This window comes from Simochromis diagramma, unplaced genomic scaffold, assembly GCF_900408965.1.
Source record: "Simochromis diagramma unplaced genomic scaffold, fSimDia1.1 OVJJ01000753.1, whole genome shotgun sequence".
In the NCBI taxonomy this organism is placed as follows: domain Eukaryota; kingdom Metazoa; phylum Chordata; class Actinopteri; order Cichliformes; family Cichlidae; genus Simochromis; species Simochromis diagramma.
The window spans coordinates 20,702,349-20,724,235 of NW_024387523.1; the positions used below are offsets into that span (position 1 = coordinate 20,702,349).

General features: G+C 41.0%; 1 protein-coding gene and 1 long non-coding RNA gene across 4 annotated transcripts in view; one reads left to right on the forward strand and one right to left on the reverse strand.

Moving 5' to 3' along the window:
* The window catches only part of trappc9 (trafficking protein particle complex subunit 9), a 233,446-nt gene extending 219,784 nt beyond the window's left edge, over window positions 1–13,662 (forward strand). For all 3 annotated transcript variants that reach the window (XM_040021480.1, XM_040021482.1, XM_040021481.1), the window contains 2 exons: window positions 9,958–10,181; window positions 10,971–13,662. In XM_040021480.1, the coding sequence (XP_039877414.1) occupies window positions 9,958–10,181; window positions 10,971–11,150 (404 nt within the window). In that variant the 3' untranslated portion in view covers window positions 11,151–13,662. The remainder of the gene's footprint in view (window positions 1–9,957; window positions 10,182–10,970) is intronic.
* A 2,573-nt stretch (window positions 13,663–16,235) lies between these two features.
* Window positions 16,236–21,676, reverse strand: LOC120727266. Its single transcript, XR_005694471.1, has 5 exons — window positions 21,436–21,676; window positions 20,855–20,955; window positions 20,213–20,297; window positions 17,491–17,539; window positions 16,236–16,888 (listed from the first exon to the last, which is right to left on the reverse strand). It is a non-coding gene; the product is annotated as an uncharacterized LOC120727266 (long non-coding RNA).
* Between the last annotated feature and the right edge of the window lie 211 nt (window positions 21,677–21,887).

Below are 21,887 nucleotides of genomic sequence, written 5' to 3' on the forward strand. Positions count from 1 at the left end.
TTCAAAAAGTAATATCACGCTGTAGCACAATAAGTCCTCAAAGTTAAAGCTGCAGAAGGCTAGATAAAAATGTGTACAGCCAAATAGTTTCAGTGTAGGCCTACAGGGTGTTCTCCTTTGCTGCTCAGGTGCAGCGGCTGTGGTTCATACTAAAAATGTTGTTACAACTATTTAATAGGTTACTGCTAACTTTAGCAATCATAGTCCTTTGGGAATGACTTTTAATGACTCCAGTGCTTTCTGACACTTTTTCTAGTGTCACAGTGATGTTGAGTTGGGGTTTTTTTCAGTGTACCTGGCATATAGGGTTGTTCCAAGCTTCTTGGAAAACTTTTGTGGATTTCGGTTTTCTCCATATTGTCTCTCTCAGTTGGTCCTTGTTTTGAATCTGTGGGGAGATTGCATATTCTTCCAATGTCTGTGTAGGTTGTCTCTGGGTTTTCTGGCTTCCCCTCACAGTCCTGAGATGTGAGTGGGGTTGGGTGGTTTTAAAGTGGTGATTCTGCCCAGGGTGTACCTGCCTCTCGCCCTATGGCTGCTGGCAGTAGCGGTTTTTGATACGGGCGGTTGCCCGGGGCGGCATCGTGGTGGGGGCGGCATCACGAGCATCGGCAAAAAAAAAAAAAAAATTGCTCATACTCATGCTGCCCCGACATCAGCCAGCACATATTGGGAATGGCATAGGCACCGATCGGTTTTCTATCGCCCATTTGCTGGGAGTAAGGGCGCCCTCCGTTTGCGAGCTGCGGCTGCTGCTTGCGGCGCAGGGAGGAGAGGGCGGGGCGGCGGGGGATTCACTGGTGGCTGGAGCGTCATCAATAAACCAACTCGCAAAATAAAAACAAAACAACAAACACGAAAACACCAGACATTATGATACAGACTTATAATTTGCACCGATGTGTTTTCGACATTCTATACACGAAAAGTGAGCGCGAGAGCCCTCGGTGCGCCTGCTCGCTGCTGAAGTCAAAATAAACTTTATTGTCATCTCCGCTACATACAGTACAGAATATAGAGAATAAGAAAATAAATTTCATTCATAATGTTGTAAATTATGTATTCATGATTTGAACCCTGGGTTGTGTGAAATCTCAGAAAAGCCAGAGGGAGTGCTCGTCCAGGGCGCCAAACAGGCTAGGACCGCCACTGGCTGCTGGAATGGGCTCTAGCAGCTCCATGACCCTGAATTGGATACACAAACAAAGATGGATGGATACATATCAGTCACAGTTTTTCCTCAGTTTAAGAATAAACTATCGTTCATGATAGTGTTCTCTTTAGCACACTGCATGTGTTTTTGTGTTTTACTCCAGAAGCACAGGCGTGGTTTATTTCTATATAACTCAGAGCAGGAAAAATCATTTATCATAAAGTTGAACCTTAATTTCCTGTGGAAAAAAAATGGTAACATATGTATTTGACTAATAATTCTTCATAGTGTAAACAAAGTTATTTTTTTGCCAAGATTTTCTCTCTTAGGTGCTGAAAAGATGACGTTGTAGTAGGAGTGCTGCTTCCTTTCTACACACGTTAGACCAGTATTGCTGTTGGGGTAGCTAATAATTGCCCCCAGCCTGGTATGTCTACTATAAATATGAAGGATGATGTGATTCGGAGTCTTTGACAATGAGGTTGCTGAATGGGTAGTTGACAAAAAATGTACAAATAAGCAGTTTACTTTATCCTCAACTTATAGGCTGTATTGGGATTTGGACAGAGTGCGTTTATCTCTTAAAGCTCCAGACTACACAAGCATTTTCATAACCAATTCTCAGCATATGATAAAACCACAACTGGAAAAATTATATACAAGCATCTGCACTGGGAAAAAACCAGCAGTTAAAAAAAGAGTCCACCCCTGCAGAGCTAATGGGCTGCATCATTTCAACCAGGCATTTAAGAGAATTATAAGTTGTTTGGATCCCATCTAAATGCTGCTACATGGGTACATAAATTGACATAAAAACCTACACATTTAAAAATATTTTCCACAGTCTATCAAGGGGCTGACATCAACATGCGGAAGCTGAATTTCTCTCAAACCAATTGTGGACTTCTATTTTATTTTCCTCCTCAAAATTACAAATGCCGTTTGAGGCCTTCCAGAGTATTATAGTATGTATGGAATTCATATAAAGACATTTGTGGCTCCAGAGGAAACTGCATGAAGTGTGTATGATCAGCTGGAACTGAAGTCAGTTCGTGTGCAGTGAGAAAAATGTGAGCTTACTCAAATCTCTGTAGCTGATTGTGATCTGAGCCTCGGAGCTGTCGCCTACATTAAAGTATTTGCATAACACCCGATTCTGTATGTTGAGCAAATTATACCAAGTTTTCTAAACATCCATCGTGGGTCTGAGAATATTATTAAAGGTCAAGTGTAAAGGATCAATGATAATATAGTGTATATTTCCATTTTACAGTTACATTTTTTGGGGAAAAATAGATATTGTTTCTATACTTTAGTGGATGCTTGTCAATCAGCCTATTAACAGTGACAGTGATCTGTTTTGAACACACAAACACAAAGATGTTAGGCAACAGATCCTTTAAGTCCTGCAAGTCATGCGGTGAATCGGCCTTATTTGACCAGCACATCCCACAGCTGCTCGATTGGATTGAGTTCTGGGGAATTTGGAGGTCAAATCAATGCAAAGTCATTGTTTAGCTCCTCGAACCATTTCTGAACCGTTGTTGCTTTGTAGCAATAGGCCTGCTGAATAGGCCGCATCCATCAGGGAACACTGTTTCAATGAAAGGCTGTGCATGGTGTGACATAATGCTTAGGTAGATGGTACGTGTCAAAGTAACATCCACATGGATGGCAGGACCAGAGGTTTCCCAGCAGAACATTGCCCAAAGCATCACACTGCCACCGGCTTTCTTTCTTCTATTGCTCTGTGGGCCAGTTCTGATGTTCACGTGCCCATTGTTGGTGCTTTCAGCAGTGGACACACTGACTGTGTGTGTCTGTGCAGCCATGCACAACAAACTCTGATGCTCTGTGTGTTCTGCCACGTTTCTATCACTTGGACTTTTCTTGGACTCCTTTGATAGATACTGACCACTGCAGGGACAGTCTGTCCTTTGTCAAACTTACTCAAATCCTTAAACTTGGCCCATTTTTCCAGCTTATAAAACGTCAACTTTCACTTCCTCCCTAATTCATACAGGTGCCACGGTGAAGAAATAAACAGTGTTATTTACTTCACCTGTTGGTGGTATATGTACACTGTGCACTTGTTCAGAATAGTGTTAGCTAAACTTATACCCACACACTCTTGTTACAGTTTATGAACTCTCTCTATAAACTGCTAGAGAATCCTCTGAGGAATCCCACAGCTGTCCAGTTCTAATTTCAGTTTTTCCTCAGTGTCTGGATGTGCTGTGGAGGTCACAAAAGGGGGCTGTGGGTTGTTTCATCATTCTGCTTTATCCACAGTTAGGTCTGGCAGGAAGTCAAGACTTTTTTTGCAGGTCATCCCAGTATGGGGCCACTAAAGTGTAATGGCACACAGCCATCTCACTATTGCTCTCCCACACTATTGATCTGTTTTATTTCGAGACGCTGCTGTATAGCAAAGATACTAGAGCTAAAGCGTTATTTTCTCTTATCACACTCACAGTTTAGTGGAAACAAAATTGTTGAGGAAAAAATCCAAGTATTTGGTAAAGTGTGAACCATGTGCTTAAGGCGGGCTGCGTTATATCATGCCTCGGTTGTTTCAATGCAGGCAGGAAGGTAAATGAAATTAGAAAGCAATGGAAAACAAACAGAATGAAAATATTGAAGGTTACCACTTTATTTATATATTTTTTACATGTTAGGATCACTGGTGGGAGCATGTTAGTCGATGGTGCTGTTTGGATGGGGTCTTTACATTGTGAGGACTTTGGGTGACATCTGCCTTGTGTTGACACTGCAGGCTTTGGCACCTTAAAACCAGATTTTAGCTGAAATGAAACATTTGAAGAGCCATGAGCCAGTCTAGTCACATTGTTGGCCTAGTTTTGTTTTAATATTCATTCATGGCATTTCTGTATTCTCTCTTATACAAGAGAGCCTCTCACATCTAATGTGATACTTTTATGAAGCACTAAAGAGCACGCTCTTATTTCCACTCGTATTCTGACGTGTAGCAATAGGTGGAATTGTTAAATGTCTCAAAAGGTTTGAATGATCATCTTAACCTGTGCATCCCCCTTTTGAGTGCAGCTGAAAGTGAAGAATAAGGATGCAAAACAATGGCAACCTTGGGTGCTGCTCTGCACACAGTGAGCCAGCAGAGTACAGCAATATTGTTGAAGAGGAAAACACAGAGATTGAATCAAGGGCGAAAAGGGAGAGAAGTATTATTTTGGTAAACATAAGTCACGTAGCCACCAGTCGGGAATTAAAGCGAACGCTTTGGATGAGTAATGCTGCTGCTGCCGTGGTCGTGGTGCTCAGCGATGAGTGCGTACAGGCTGGAAGCAGCCCTCGGTAAGGTGTCCCGAGTGGAGACGAGCCAATATTTTTCTACCAAGCTCATAAACTGCAACATAACCCCCAATCTTTCTGCTACAGGCTGCTGCTGCGGAGTTGAGCAAGTCTGCTTGTTTAGGGTGAAGCTTCTTAAATATGCTTCTGTTAACTGTTAATAATTACATACAGTGTTGGGTTTTGAGGAGAGGGGACAGATGGACAGCGATTACTCAGACCTTTTAGAAACATGTTGCAATGAGAGCAAATTTATAGCCGAGTAAATTTGCCTTCGCAAACTTATTAGACTGCATATGTTGCCACAGGACGGCCCGAAATCAGCAGACTTGTAGATGTACTGGCCTCCTGCTCCAACATGATTAACATGGAAGTGTTTTATGTCACCTGAAGTAAGCGGGTTCCTATCATCTTTTCGTTGTAGCAGATGGAATATTTGATGGAAAGACGAGAGATATCAAACGAGCCGTTGTTATGGGGATAATTCTAAAAGGGGCAGATGGCTTTGGGGAATATCACAGGCTGGTGGGTTATTTTTAGACTTACTGCAGCACACCTCAACCTTTCAAAGCACATCCTCCGCCTCCGTTGGAGCATTCATCAATGACCCTGCCTTGCTAGCGGCCGCTGGCCGGGATGAGCTGTTAAACTCTGCTGACCTGGTCATCTGGGCCAGAGCACAACTCTTTGTTAATGTTAATCCTGCTGGATAAATCACTGTCGGTGTAGTAAGCCTCACCAGTAAGCCTGGTTTTACTTCACACGAGGTCTTTTGGTCGTGAGCAGGTCAGAGAAATCACTGTTGATTGTTCTTGATTTTAGCGATTTGTAGTGTACTATTTATTATTCCGATATGGAGTTAGCTTTAATAATTACTAGCATTACTGTAAGCCTCTTCTCTTGACGCCATTGCTTTTCTTGCACCACAAAGGCATGCACGCTCATTGTCGACATATCGCTGATGTAATCAGTTTTCTGCGGCGTTAACTCTCCGTGTTTAACGAGCATTTCCTACACGAAGTGTGATGAACGTGACATCTGTATTTGTTTGGCTCTAACTCATCCTCTTCTCGCTGTTGCTGCACAGTATTTGAGAGTGAATCTTAATGAGCTGTATTGACACCCGCGGTGACGCACGTTATAGTCTAGTAAACACTGGCAAATCACCCGGTGTCGGTCGTCATCCTTATCTTCACCTGCGCTCCTACTTCAAGGGTGACAGAGACACTGCGAGGGGCGGAGAGGCTTGTTTAATCCGAGTTGTGTTTTGATCGGTGGCTTTCATACTCGCAGGAGAAAGTGTCGTCTCTCTCTCTCTGTTTCCTTCCTGGTTGCTGTGGCGACGCCTGCTGCAGCGCTTCACTTCTGCCAACTCCAGCAGCATCTGGGCAGAAGTGTGTGTGAGTGCGTTACACATATTATGTAACAAGTTAGCACAGGCACCAAATTAATAAACGGATCAATTTCTCTCGTTCCTTGGAGTTTATTAATGAGCCTGTCACAACCCAACAAATCAATACATTAAAAATGAGCTGAGTTCTCTCCCAAGTCAGTTCTTAGAAAACACACACATCCCCTGTGCTGCACCTGTTGCTCCTGCAGCACTTGTTGGAGCAGCATTTGGATATTTAATCCTCCTTCATGCTGACTTTTACCTAATCTGTGTTTTGTGGCATCTTTTGCTTGCGTAATTCCCTCAGCTGGCCAAACTGCTCTATGGCTCATTTACCACCTCATTTTCTTTGCTGCTACCCAACCCTCGTCCTCCTGCCTGGTCTGACGTGAAGTTCAGATGAGGATATTTATTTCACATTTTTTCTAGGATCTGAGAGCTAAGCAATAGTTTGGTTTATCGCTTTCCAGCCACAGATCATTGTAATTGAAGTTTTATTAGAAACAAAAACAGGATTTGTGGAAGCACAAGCACGACCTTACTATTTAAAGAGACGATAATGAACATTTTTCTGCTTAACAGGGAACAGGCAGTTTTTTAAAGGGTTAAAAATAACAGTTACTGAAAGTTGTCCAAAACTTGTAAACTTTGGGTTTCATATTAAATCAGCGTTTTAAGTTTCTCACTTTGAAATATCAGAGATGAGACCTTAAGCTAACATTAGCTGAAGAAGCTGCAGTGTAGAGCTACGACTATACGCATCAACAAATCACATCTCCTCTTAAGCTTTGGTAAATAATTTCAGACACAATCATAAATCTTAGTGATAACAAAAGGTATCACTTAAAGTGTACTTGGCGTAGACTTTTCCTGGAAAATTTGAAGCTGTGCATATAGATTTGATTGAATGACTGTGTAGATACACAAAAAAACTCAACTTTAATCAGATTTTCATTACAAACGTGTTCTCCTTAACTTGTTCAGGATTATTTTTTTCCCGTTTAAAGCCTGTGAGATGAAACTCATGCTTATTCAGCCTTCATAAAACCTCGACGCAGAACTTAACAGAGGGCTTTGGAGATAAACTGCGCACCGTGGTTCTCTCAGTTCTGCACAACAACAAGAAGAACACGGCAGATGCTTTTCAAAAGCTGGAGGGACTCGTAGACGTTTACAGATGCGCCTAGTGAGCCATAGGCAGTCAGAGACCTTGATCTCTCCCGTCTTGGCTGGCTTTTACTTTGCTCGTATGTGCTAATTTACCAATTTGATGAAATCCTTTTTATATAATCATAGGTAATTGCATCTATTTCTAACTCTTGTGGAATTTTCCTCTTAGCAGTGGCCCTCTTTTTCTTCCCACTTGTTGTTTTTCTGCGTTGGTTATCTAAGTCAGAAGATTGCCTCTGTGCTGATATGCAATCGAGGATGGCGGAGTAGAGAAACTGCAGCAAGTGTTCAGGCTGTGGGTGTGTGTGTGACAGAGCTGCGCGTGTGTGGGAGTTCATCAGCTCATTACAGACTAACCATCCTCTTTTGTTCGCTTTTAATGTGAAAGAATTTGTTTCCAGTTTTAGAGTCAATGTAGGCTACCTATAATTTGCACATCTCCTAGCAACAAGACTTTGAACAAACTAAATATAACTACTTGCAAAGGTGTCACTATAGGCTGAGCGCTTCTGGCTATGAAAGAGTTATGTTTTGTGCGTGTGTTTATGGATGGGTGTGTGCACGCACATCACCAGAGGTCTTCCAGTAAGAGCAAAAGTCCGTAATTTTCCAAATGCTCTTCACAACAGCGTGAGGTGATTACAGTGTTGGAATAACAGCAAGCAAGTCAAGTAGATCTCTGCTGTACAGTGTAGGAAAACTTGATCATGTGCACGTCCACATGGCTAAACCTACTTAGTTTTGACACAATGTAATAAGTATTTGCAGGAAGAGGCCTGTATAGAGACAATGAGCGGATCACAGAGCTGCAGTTTCTGCTAAGTGAGTTCGTGTACTGGAAAAGGCAAAGTAGTTTGACTACCGGGAAATGCATTATTTATACATGCACATAGCTATCAAATTAATCTTGGTGGGACAGTGCATGTAATGGGGGTTAAATGCACGCAGAACACATTGCAGTTGGAGCTCAGTTGCTTGAGCGGCCACAAAATGATCCGGGTTTAGAGCAGGAATGGATCACTGTGCTGTTAAAGAAGTCAACACTTTCTTTTCTAAAGAAAGAAATCTCTGCATCGTCTGGCCCAGCCATCAGCTTCACATTTGAGTACTTTCTCAACTTGTTCCTTCATAAGTATTTACGTACTTATTCATGCCTGGTTTGTTTTTGTTTTTTTTTAAAAATCTGCTGCTGTGAATAAAAACAATAAGTACTCGAAACAAAACAAACTTATTTTTATTCTAGACTACAAAGGTACAAAAAGTGTGGAAGAAGCCTCGAGCTAAATTTAGTAAGAACTGGAAAATCTACAATATTGCAAAAAATAAACAAAGACAGTTGATGATATTATCTTCATAATCCAGCCTTACTCTCAGGGCTATATTAAAGTTAAATAATAATAATAATAATATAATCATAATGGGATTTTTAATTGATTGCATTGAGATCTTGGACGTCCACTTTAAGCTCTTAAGACCCGAAGTCTTTCATGGCATGCATTTTTAATTTCTCTTGGTTATTTGGGCTGATTGGGACCTTTATTAATGCAAAAACAAAGAATTATGTAATTTATTTTAACCTGATATGCATTTTAACTACAAAAATACTTTTCTTTGCAGGATATTGCACTGTTATGTGGCTTGTTTATTCCAATCCTGGTCCAATATCAGCAGAGTAGCGCAGCATTTTTCAGTATAATCATTACAACATATGACAATCTTGCCCACTTACAGCTTTCTTTCTTTTTATTTTGCCAAATTTTTGTACTTAAAATTATAAAATTTCAATTTTTCTTTTTTTTTTTTTTTCAATAACAAGAGTTTCACATTGTATGTTGAGTCCAAATGTTAAAGACGGGTGAAGCAAAACATGACGAGCAAGGGCTGGAACTAAACCAGAGAGGGAGAAGTGTATACTGAGGTCATAGATCCGAGGAGGACGATGTTGTTTCTACAAAATGACTTCTTGTTGCTACCAGAGGAGCTGCACCCTGCTGGCCACTCGAAAAAAATGCAAGCTTCAGCCAGTTAAAGTTAGCTTTACTTTTTAGATCCAGAAACTTCTCTATATGCATCCTATGAAGTCTAGACAGACGCTGAACACAAATAATAAAAAGAAGGAGAAGAAAAGCTCTCGTAGCCCCTCAGTGTGTGGTAGTCTGTGTTGAGTGAAGTGTGTTCTTTAATACAGACGTGAGTCTCAATGTCACCCTCCTGTAGCTCCAGCCTCCCTGGGGCTCTCTCTCACTGGCTGTGACAGCACAGCCTCAGCTGCCCACACCCGTCCTCGTTCCCCCGCCTTCCTGCTGGATCTTAATACTTCCCCACTTGCCACCACCCCTCACTGTACACAACAGATCGGGGCACCAGCGGCAGCGAGCTCAGCTCTTTCATCTGCCTGTCACACAGACTGAGCCGCTCTGACTCAGTGTTTATCACAGCCGCAGGTGTGACACTAGAAAGTATATGACAAGTGGTTTTCACGTGTGCGTGCGTGTGTGTGTGTGTGCGTGCACTGCTGTTACTCTCAGAGGAGTCATTACTCAGGTGATCTTTTCGGGAGCCCCTGAACTCCCACGTTTGAAGTCGATCTTCTTCTTAGCCTGCCTGGAGCGTGTAGGCGCTCAGTTCACTGAGCTCATTGTTCAAAACAAATCGTTGTGTCTCCCCCTGCACCTTAGCCAAATAGGGAACACATCAGGACTCAGTGGCCAACCTTTAGAGGAACTGCACTCAGTCAGTGTGGATTTATTTCTTTTGCGGTTGTGACAGTGTGTGTGTGTGTGTGTGTTGGGTGGTTGTTATATTACTACAATGAACCCTTGCTAGATTTGAATGTTGTTTTTTTTATTCTTTCTCTCTTGTCCTGCCCATACTGATCCTTTCTGTCCTCCTCGTTCTGTTTTGTTTCAAGATGTGTTGGTGAATAAGAAACCGTGTGACTGCGATGTCATCGCCGACTGTAAAGTGGGGGATGCTGTGAACCTGGAAGTAAAACTGACCAATCGCAGCAAGAATTCAGTGGGGCCCCTGGCTCTGAACGTGGTGCCATATCAGGACTATCAGAATGGAGTCCAGAACTACGATCTGGAGGACGGAGTCACCTTCATCGGCTCCAACACCTTCTACATTGATACGGTCGGTCAGAGCCACAGTTCTATATTCATGTTGTTTCCCAGCAAAGACCTGAGATATGCAAATACAAATCTATTCTTAATGGTGATAGGTCGTTGCAGCAGAGGTCACATATACTCAGTTGTAACACAGTCACATCACAGGAGTTTAAGCTGATATTGTAATGGGCTCAGTAATTCCTAACTAAGGTAATTGCATTTTTTTAAGCTCATAATTTCTGGAAAGAGGCATAGTTTAGTCTTCTTAGTTTAGTTTTCCATATATGCTGCACATCTGGGAACGGCAGAGACAGACGTGACTTTTGTTTTGATCGATTGCACAAGTCACTGTCAGTTACTTTAAATAGAATTGAGTGGCTAAGTAGACGCAGAGGAAAACACACTGGAAAGTCTAAAGGTTCTACTTTTCTTAGCAAAACAACCCTAACGCCTCAAAAGACGGCATGGTCCTTTTACTCTCATCGTAAAAAATTCTATTGGCTCTGAAGAGATCCTCAGAGTCAGTATTTGTATATAACCGCTTCTCATTTCTGATGTTAAACAAGCTGCAGGCTGTTGAACAGGATTCGTCTGGTGCCAGAACAAAGAGTTTTAAAAGCACATGAAAGAATACTTGAATTCTTCGCTTTCATGAATGTGCAGAACTGCTTAATTCTGGCAGTCGTTCTCAGCTGAACGAGAACTTGTCTGCTCTTCATCATCAAAGCCAGTCATGCAGCTGAACGTGCATTAGGAAATGACAGCGAGGTGACCACTAACAGTTTTTACTGCTGTGTCTCTTTTCTGTCGCCAGGTTAAACCCAACGAAAGTACTGTATGTGAGGGTGCCCTGCTTTTCCTTTACGCCGGAGATTTCTACCTTAGTATCAAATTCCAGGACGACAGCGCTGGACGAGAGCTTCCTTTGGCCTGGTTCACTCTGCCCAGCGTCCACATCAGAGCACTCGACACTCCACCACAGGCCGGGGCCTGAGGACTTCAAGGTCATAGACCTGACCAAGAGATCGGGCGTTTTGTTGCTGTTATATGTAAATACAGTAGCATTATAATGAATTGACATGTGAATATCATTTTGGTAAATGTTTCTGCATTTGTATAGTTAACACAACCTGTGTGCTTGGGGTGAATAAAAACAAAACATACAATCTGCAAATTTGCGCGGGGTAATGTCAGGTGAAATGAAATTCTCCATCCTTTCTGAGCGCAGCCATTTAGTGCAATCAAAGCAGGGAGACAAAGTAAATCGGCTCGTTTCCTGGTTAAGACAGCACAGCAATTCACACTGTTAACAATGTTGATCACTGAGGAAGCAAGCTAGCTAGCCTCAGATACAGGAAGTCATCTTATTAGCTGTGCAGCAGCATCTGATTTTGTGTAGCCCTGATTTGTCAGACTGTGGATTGCTCTGTATTACACATACTGTGTGGTTGGTTGTCAGTTGTAAGTCAAGTTGTAAGTGTGCTCATGTTTTCATATTGTCTGAAAAATCAAGCTGGTTTGTTAAGTGGGTGCATGCGAACCAAAGTTAGCCTGCTATATGAGAAGAAGGTGACCTTGAACAAAAGTTTAAGTTAAGAATGGTTTTGATTTTCTCACCTCATATACTGGCTGGTTAGAAGCAGCCTGCTGGATAAGCCACAGAAAGGTAGCGCAAGACTCAACAAGGACGTGCAAAACGATGCTAGTGCTTTTTTAGTTATTATTACTACAGTGCCAAATTCTGGGTTTAGCCAAGAGTGAACACTGAAACTGTTTCCACTGCTGTATGGACTTACCTCAGCCTGTATCAGTACACTGAATTATGGATTTGAGTCTCTTAGATTAGGCCTGTTGTGTGTGACTTATGATAGCTGTAAATATATGTTAAAAGAAGACGGCTATTGTTCATTTGGGCATCATTAAAGTTTTCATTTGTCTATCCAAGCCATTAAATATTCGTGCTTCATTTATCGTGCCCACTGAAGTGACCTTTACTATAACCGCTTTTTGCGGACGCTCGATTCTGACATTTACATTCTTCAAAATCCATAAACTGCAATTAGAGAGAAAAATATTACAGAGTAATAATCATTTTAAATGTTGAATTAATGCTGGAACAGCCAAACACCGTGTTGTTGACCGGTGATAGATTGCAGGCTGTTTGTGCACTTTGAGTTATACACAGTATATTTATAGCCTGTGATTGAGTAGCAGCTACACTGACACTCACCACAGTGTACACATCTGTTTTAATGCTCATTGATGCACTGGGAGTTACCCAGTGCACCCACAGCACTGCTAATAGAGTCCATTTGAAATCTGTTTTCCAGTAACAGTTGAATTTCTGCAACCTTTCAGGTTACTACAGGTCCCAGCGGAGTCTGAAAAGAAGGCTAATAACAAGCTCTCCCACCACCTGACACTGAAACTGTACCATGAAAGAGTTTGTATTCATATAAAGTTGTAGACGGTAAAAATGCAGGTTTTATAGATGTATTTCAATGGACTTCGTTTTGTTTTAGTGCTGTGATGTTTTCTCCTGCATACAATGCAAACAGTTCCAAACTCATGCCCCCTGTACTGATGAGTTTATCTATGCATTTATTTGTTAGACTATTAATAGATTCTGCACATGAGCGCCTATCAGCTCAATGTGGAACTCATTTAAAAATGAAGTGTAGCTCTGGGTGGGTCCTCCTGCATTCATATGGTAAAAACATATTTTCTCTTAAACACAGTTGTTGATATCAAAGTGTGCACTCTGAGCTTCTGGCCGACAGACGGTGCAGTACACTCTCACTGTCAAATGTGCTGGACCTGAAAATCAACCTAAATAACAAAGCAAAGGTAGCAATTAAACGTATCCTACTGACTTTAAGTAATTTGATTACATGTCAATCTTTTCCTTAATAATTATTTGAATAACTAATAATACTTATTTAGCTTAAAATAGCGTAATTCCCCATGTAATTAAATGGAATTTCAGTGTATTGTATTTGAAGTGACAATGTAAGTATATTTACTAATACTTGGACAGTAGAATAAGAAGGTAACAGCTCAGGTTTTTAAAACAATCATACTGTAAATAAATACAAGCAGTGCATAAGTAATTTTTCAGTACTTTTTGGGACAGAGGCTGTATTATGGAGTGTCTTAACCTTGGCTTTGTTGCATCTTTATTTTCCTACATTGTTATTTAATATTCATTATATTGATATGTGTGACGGGTTTTGTGTTATTCAGTTGTCCTTTGTGTACTTATGGTGTAAGATGGGGAAAAATAGTTTTTCTGTTAAATTATCAGGAAATCATGCGCTAGTTGCATTTACTTAGAGTATAATTTTTTGTTTCCTTTAAAAACTTGACTTTTTATGTCCTTATTCTAGCGTATCTACCTTTCGATATATTCAGATAAATATAATTACACTGTAATTTCAAATAAAGTGGGATGACATCCTTAGTCACAGACTGTATTATAAAGTGTTAATAAATTTGACACTGTTTCAGTTGCGTTTTACTCCAAATGATTGCGTCCTGTCTATGGAGGCAAAGAATCGTGTTTTGGTTTGTATGCCTAGTATTGGAGCACAGATTCCACTAATTCACCGTGGATGCCTTACAGGGCCCAGAAGAAGAGCTGAAAATGAAAAGCAGAAAACTGGAGCATTAAGAAGCAAGTGAACCTTCTGTGTGCTTCAGACTGGCTGAGAAACACGGCACGTGTTAGAAAGTATGAATTTTATCCTCATCGGTCAAACCAAACACTTGTCTTACAAACGCCACATGTTTGTTAGCAAAGTTCCCTCAGAGCTACTGAAGACGTTTGACAAGCATTTTCACAGACCTGCTGTGGCTTACAGCTTTCTAATTGGTTGTTGGCCAATTAGAAAGCTGTAAGGGAGGAGGATGAGAGCTAAAACCGTAATGACGGACACGCCTGGGTCTCATCTCGTTTTGGCCATTGTTGACTAAATATTTCATCAAAACCTTTACAGGACATTTCATGCGTCGTACTGTCCATCAACATCTTCAGAACTCCAAATGAGGGAATTTCTTTTTAAGGTGGCACACAGGCAGTCCTTATGGAAACAGTGTCTGGATTTAAAAACAAGCACTTCAAACACATTTTATTGAAGGTGTTTTATTAATATATATATTTTAATCTCATCTTTGTCCCAAACAGTATACTGACCAGCCCAGGAGTGAGACCACCCAGAACAGACTTCAGCATCATGCCTTTGAGTTTAAATGAGGTTTCTTATCAAACATCAGCACTGAATTATTAGCCCCCAAGCTTCATTAACTTGCAGCAAACCTGTAATTCTGATTGTAATCAGCCTAACAATCATCCATCAATCTGATGCACTTCCTCTCTGCCTGAAATTAGATTGTTTCAAACGTGAGGAAAGTCTTTAGTTTCAGAAAAAACGAGAGTCGTAGTGTCTGTATGAAAACGGTGATGAAAATGACTCTGCAAGAAGCCAGAGTTCAATTAAATCTCCTCTCTTTCAGTACTGACTGCTAAGTCATGTCCATTCACATATATCGGCAGCCTCGATATGCAAATGATCTCGGGAGTGAAATGGTGGTGGGGGGATTAAGGTGTGTGCTGAAGAAAGACAAGTGTGCAGGAAAAATGTTACTATATATATATATATATATATATATATATATATCAAAAATAGCTAACCTGAACTCGGTGTGGATGAGTGCTGCTGCGTATGTAGTTAAAGTCCCGACAGCATGAAAATGTTAAACTTTCCATGTATTCGCATTTATAACAGCAAATTGGGTTTGTGAGGTTTCTTCCTGTTAAAAGGGAGTTTTTCCTTCCCACTGTTGCCAAACTGCTTGCTCATGGAGGGTCATATGATTGTTGGGATTTTGTCTGTATGTATTATTGTTGGGTCTACCTTACAATATAAAGCACCTTGAGGTGACTGTCGTAATTTAGTGCTGTATAAATTAAAATTGAGTTGAATTGAAAAAGTGGACAAGCTGACTTACAAATAAGAAGACAACACTTTGTCTAATTAGATGAGTAAAAAACTCTTAAAATGCACGACAGACTAGATCAGAGGTCTTGAACTCCAGGCCTCGAGGGCCGGTGTCCTGCAGGTTTTAGATCTCACCCTGGGTCAAAACAACACCTGAATCAAATGATTAGTTCATTACCAGGCTTCTGGAGAACTTCAAGACATGTTGAGGAGGTCATTTAGCCAGTTAAATCAGCTGTGATGGATAAAGGACACATCTAAAACCTGCAGGACACCGGCCCTTGAGGACTGGAGTTGCCTGTCCCTGGACTAGATGTTTGTCTCTAACCCTTCCAGCTCAGCTTTTTTAAAATTCTCATATCTTATCTGCCACAGCCACTGTTGTCATAAACCACAGCTATAGACTCAAGACCGTAAAAGACGGACGGCGTTACTGCAACATCATCAGTGACATCAGTAGTACAATCCGTATGTGAAGACTTGAGTTGAGTTTTCCTCGTCAATACCTCGATCTTTTGAAATCCCAGACAACAAATAAAGTGTAAATCTAAGAAGCCGAGGCAGCCTGCGTGCTCGCGTGGTAGCGACTTGTCAGTCACAAAGTCAGTAATGGAAACCATAATTCACAACATAAAGGAGTGGGGACAAGCTTAAGACTGTAAGGCCATCAGGTTACAGAAGTCAAAGATCAACGGACCCAAGTGTGTCACACTAGAGTAAAAACAGCACGGCATCATTCTCCTCCCTGGTGGTTGCCAGTGATTGCAGGGACTTTGTTTTCTCCATAGAGCAGCGGTCTCGAACTCCAGGCCTCGAGGGCTGGTGTCCTGCAGGTTTTAGATGTGTCCTTGATCCATCACAACTGATTTAAATGGCTAAATGACTTCCTCAACATGTCTTGAAGTTCTCCAGGGGCCTGGTAATGAACTAATCATTTGATTCAGGTGTGTTGACCCAGGGTGACATCTAAAACCTGCAGGACACCGGCCCTCGAGGCCTGGAGTTCGAGACCCCTGCCATAGAGGCTGTTGTTGCAAAGCGGTTGTACAGGTCACCTGGTGGGAGGCAACCGGTCTCCAAAATTTGGTCTGACTCGAACAGACTGCATTCAATTTCAGATTGTTTTACAAATAATTGCAGCTCATCTGTAATGTGTCACTTTGCAGCAGTTATTTTATGCTTATATTCCAACATAAAGTTGGCCGTTTTGTACAACCAGGAGTCACTACATCTATGGTTCTCTGCCTAGCATCTGTCTTTTATATGGCATTGTTATAGATATGGGACTATTTTCCGTCGTCGTGCCTCTTCCAGATCAGGCTTCTCATGTTCATCATGTTGTCTGATAATAGCTTAAGAAGACTGCAACATAGTTTCCCAGAGTATTAAATCAAATCAATCCTTCTATTAGTTACATTCCTGTAATGTAACAAAATAGGTCTGATGAAGTACTTTAACTTGAATGCCACAGAAAATATGTAATTTAAGTTTCAAAACAAGGAGACAGCGTTACACTAGCACTCCTTTACTAGAACAAACCCACACAGAGACATTTGTGCATCAGCAGATCATTTTTCTCAGTTTCCATTGCACTGTTGGCTGGTCTTGGTTTCTCAGTAGGTGAAGAAAGTTGTTTATTTTCTTTTTTTTTTTAAATACACATGTAAACACACAAAAAAAGACCTAATAAAAATAATTCTGTTGCTCATCTGAAGAACTTGATGGCACCAGGACCCTAAAAAGAGAAATAAAAGGTTAATGTACTTTATTCAGTGCTCTTAGCTGTGCAGCATTACATAAACAGTAACATTTTGTCAACTAGCACAAACCAGTTAGTTGACATTAATGTATCTCCTGTTTGTGGCTGGTATTTCCAACTGGGTTGGGGTTAACCAATCAGAGTACTCGGCTGTCAGTCAGTTAATCCATCTGGGTTGAATTTCCAACTTCTCTCACTCATCACTGTGGACATTTTCTGTCATATGTCTTTTCTGTCAGCTCAGATCATATGCAGAGAAATTCTTCCCGCGTGCAGCCTTCAGAAATATGTTTCAGTGTCTGTGCAGCCATGATGAGAAGAGCAATCGCACAGTGAATTCTGTGTCATTACCATGGAGACTAATCTGAGAAGTTGCCATTATTAAACTTTCCTCTCGGAGCATCTCCAGAAATGCATTAACAGTTCTGTAGGTGGGCTGAGACTTGAGCTATGAGCTAAATATAGAGCAACTACAGATCCAGACGCTGCTGATTAGTGGAGCTGTTTAGACTCTTAAATGGCTGCATTTATGAACCGCTGGTCGATGGCTTGGTTTATGAACACATTCGGCTTCTTACCTGCGTCAAGATGAGTCTTAGGTCAAGTTTGCTGGTTTTCCTTCAGAATCTCAAATTAGGAGGAAAGAAAATCCCTTTAAATGCTTTATAGAAGAGGAAATGACATAAATAAATTTAAAAATGCATAAAAAAATAACTCAAGTTTATAAAAAGCTTTTGCATTTGACAAAGAGTTTGGTATCATCCACGTCAATTTCTTGCATTTCTGGTTTTAAAAAATGGGATGTTAAACATGAACAGTAACAGTTAAAGAGCATGAATCATACGTGTTTCAGGGCTATCGTGGATGTTCAGTTTTCATTCGCACTCCACCGTCACCCTATTCTCATGCTGTGGGTTGCTTTCTAATTAGGAGTATATGGTTTCCACTTCCATCCCTGTGTTTTTCTCATCTTACTGCAGATTTATCCCCATATGTTTCTAACCAGGGTCAGTTTTTGGCAGAGGCCGGCTAAGTTCGTCTCAGGCACCACCAGATGGTGGGTGCTGTGGAGAAGGAAGAAATATTTTGCCAGCGCTCCTGATATTCTCTTAAAGATTTACTCACAATGTAGTAAACAGCTCGTACTGAGAGGAGACTACACAGATGTTAGGACAGGGGTGGGCAGTTCACTTTTTTACAGGGCATGCCAACAAGCTGATCTCAGTTCCACTCAATATTAACTTGATTTTTTTTTTTTTAAATAAACTGTTACTGGTGAGAGTAGATGTAAGTGAAAATTGGAGGATGAAAATGTGAAATACAGGGAGTGCAGAATTATTAGGCAAATGAGTATTTTGTCCACATCATCCTCTTCATGCATGTTGTCTTACTCCAAGCTGTATAGGCTCGTAAGCCTACTACCAATTAAGCATATTAGGTGATGTGCATCTCTGTAATGAGAAGGGGTGTGGTCTAATGACATCAACACCCTATATCAGGTGTGCATAATTATTAGGCAACGTCCTTTCCTTTGGCAAAATGGGTCAAAAGAAGGACTTGACAGGCTCAGAAAAGTCAAAAATAGTGAGATATCTTGCAGAGGGATGCAGCAGTCTCAAAATTGCAAAGCTTCTGAAGCGTGATCATCGAACAATCAAGCGTTTCATCCAAAATAGTCAACAGGGTCGCAAGAAGCGTGTGGAAAAACCAAGGCGCAAAATAACTGCCCATGAACTGAGAAAAGTCAAGCGTGCAGCTGCCAAGATGCCACTTGCCACCAGTTTGGCCATATTTCAGAGCTGCAACATCACTGGAGTGCCCAAAAGCACAAGGTGTGCAATACTCAGAGACATGGCCAAGGTAAGAAAGGCTGAAAGACGACCACCACTGAACAAGACACACAAGCTGAAACGTCAAGACTGGGCCAAGAAATATCTCAAGACTGATTTTTCTAAGGTTTTATGGACTGATGAAATGAGAGTGAGTCTTGATGGGCCAGATGGATGGGCCCGTGGCTGGATTGGTAAAGGGCAGAGAGCTCCAGTCCGACTCAGACGCCAGCAAGGTGGAGGTGGAGTACTGGTTTGTGCTGGTATCATCAAAGATGAGCTTGTGGGGCCTTTTCGGGTTGAGGATGGAGTCAAGCTCAACTCCCAGTCCTACTGCCAGTTTCTGGAAGACACCTTCTTCAAGCAGTGGTACAGGAAGAAGTCTGCATCCTTCAAGAAAAACATGATTTTCATGCAGGACAATGCTCCATCACACGCGTCCAAGTACTCCACAGCGTGGCTGGCAAGAAAGGGTATAAAAGAAGAAAAACTAATGACATGGCCTCCTTGTTCACCTGATCTGAACCCCATTGAGAACCTGTGGTCCATCATCAAATGTGAGATTTACAAGGAGGGAAAACAGTACACCTCTCTGAACAGTGTCTGGGAGGCTGTGGTTGCTGCTGCACGCAATGTTGATGGTGAACAGATCAAAACACTGACCGAATCCATGGATGGCAGGCTTTTGAGTGTCCTTGCAAAGAAAGGTGGCTATATTGGTCACTGATTTGTTTTTGTTTTGTTTTTGAATGTCAGAAATGTATATTTGTGACTGTGGAGATGTTATATTGGTTTCACTGGTAAAAATAAATAATTGAAATGGGTATATATTTGTTTTTTGTTAAGTTGCCTAATAATTATGCACAGTAATAGTCACCTGCACACACAGATATCCCCCTAAAATAGCTAAAACTAAAAACAAACTAAAAACTACTTCCACAAACATTCAGCTTTGATATTAATGAGTTTTTTGGGTTCATTGAGAACATGGTTGTTGTTCAATAATAAAATTATTCCTCAAAAATACAACTTGCCTAATAATTCTGCACTCCCTGTACGCAGCAAAAATGCCAGGATTTGATCACTATTTCATAAACATTCCCAAAACCAGTTGTCAACAAAACATGTTTTTGCAAAATTCAAAGAACTTTTAACTTTATACAGTGTGCTATTGATACACTGCATATAGTTTAATTACTTTATCTTCAGTTTTTCAGTTATCTTATTTAAGTGAGAGAAAGCTTGAACAAGTCAATTAAATTCAGTGTCTACGGTGAAAATGCTTTGTGGTAGCCTATGTCACCATATTCACCATTATGCTTCTCCAAAAGTGCAACAAACTGTCTGCAATCTTGCCCTGAACCAGTTACAATATGGACAGTTGACTCACCTTGCAGCCCCTGGTATAAATTACAAATCACGAATAAAAGATGTATTAATTTATTTCATTTTTTATGTCCACCATTTTTACCTTTCAGATTTGGACAGCTGTTGGTTCCATAACCTTCCTTTTTGTCCCAATTGTAGGTCACGCCTCTTCAAACATGCACTTATCTCTGCAAACGAATCACTAGTTATTCCATATATGAGACATCATAACTGGGCTGTGTTGCTCTTCAGCTACTGGGGTGGCTGCAGGAGGAGCTAGAGCAGGTCATCTACTAATTGGAAGGTTGGTTGTTCAGTCTCTGCATGTGTTATGTGAACTGCAAACTCACATCTCTAATTAACGCTGGTTCGTACGTTAAAATAAATGTATAAACATGAAAGCAACAAAACTCTGCTGTAATTTACCACAAAATTCATCTCCGCCACCGGCCCCCCAACTGGGTCCATAAACTGCTCCACCACCTAGCTCTGTGGCTTGGTCGACCTTTTCCAATTTTTCCCCTTAATTTGCTCCCTGTATTCATTTTGCTTTTCAGTCCCTCCCTCTTGATGTTTCCACCCCACCGGGGCCTGAGTGGACCCAGGTGGGTGTCAGTCTGTTACATTCGTGAGCTTTTGGTTTATTTTACCTTCCTTGTGGTCCCTTGATCCGGTTGTCAGTTCTATTACCCTCCCTCAGTTTGGCCTTTCAGTGGACTTGATGATTGTGTCTTATTTTACCTACCTTCTGGTTTCTGTTCATTCAGCTGTCTTGAGCCTGCATTTGGATCCTAATCCTGTACCACTCCAGGACCTTCTTCACTAAACCACTCAGTAATGACCTGGCTAAGGAATGAGTAAAGGTCACAATTAATCTGTAGAATCTCATTTATTTTTCATTGTTTTAAGGTGGAATGTTTTAATATAAGAAAGGGGAACCATAATTTCTGATTCTGTTTGGTGCCATTTTTGTTGCTTTACCCGGGTTTATTTCATTTCTTAGGCACATGGACTCTGGCAGACGTGGTGTTCATATCTATTATAGCTACTGTATGTGTTGTGACAGCATAGAAATCGTTGTATTGGTGTGATGGCTGCACTTACAGCCACACAGTGGTAATATCCACCATGTTAGTGTAGAGACTTATACATAACATTGCATTCAGATTTGTCTGTCTTTAAATATAGGAATTAATTTACAGGACAATAAATAACTGGTTTTGGTTTAGAATTAATTCACATATCCACATAACACTGCATTCTAAAATAAGTGCACATTTTAGTTTACACTGTTATGTATGATTAATCTTTTGTTTTCTGAGTTACCTTAGTTGCAGCTGTTCCAGTCCCTTGATTAAGGAGCCAAGAGGTGGAAAAGGGGCGGAGCGAGCTTTAAAGGAAGACTGCAAATTGGTTCATGCCATAACTCGGGACCATGGGGGGGGAATTGGAGTTCATTATGTTTGGTTTAGTTAGGTTTTGTGTGTTTTACCCCTTCTCCTGTTTTTTGTGGGCTGATCAGCCACTATTTAAGTTTCCCCTTTGTCTGGTAAGTTAGGTCAGTTTATTTGAGTTATCAGTTGTGTTGTCAACTTTGAGTAGAGGTCTGTTATTTTGACTTCTTTTATGGGCCCAAGATTTTGATTCTTTTTGCATGATTTAACCAATTATGTTTTTGGGTTAAATAAAAAAAATCATTTTTTTTGGACTTTAACCTGTGCCTGAGTTTCCTTCGCTGCTCGGTCCATCACAAGTGGTGTCAGAAGTGGGATACCAGC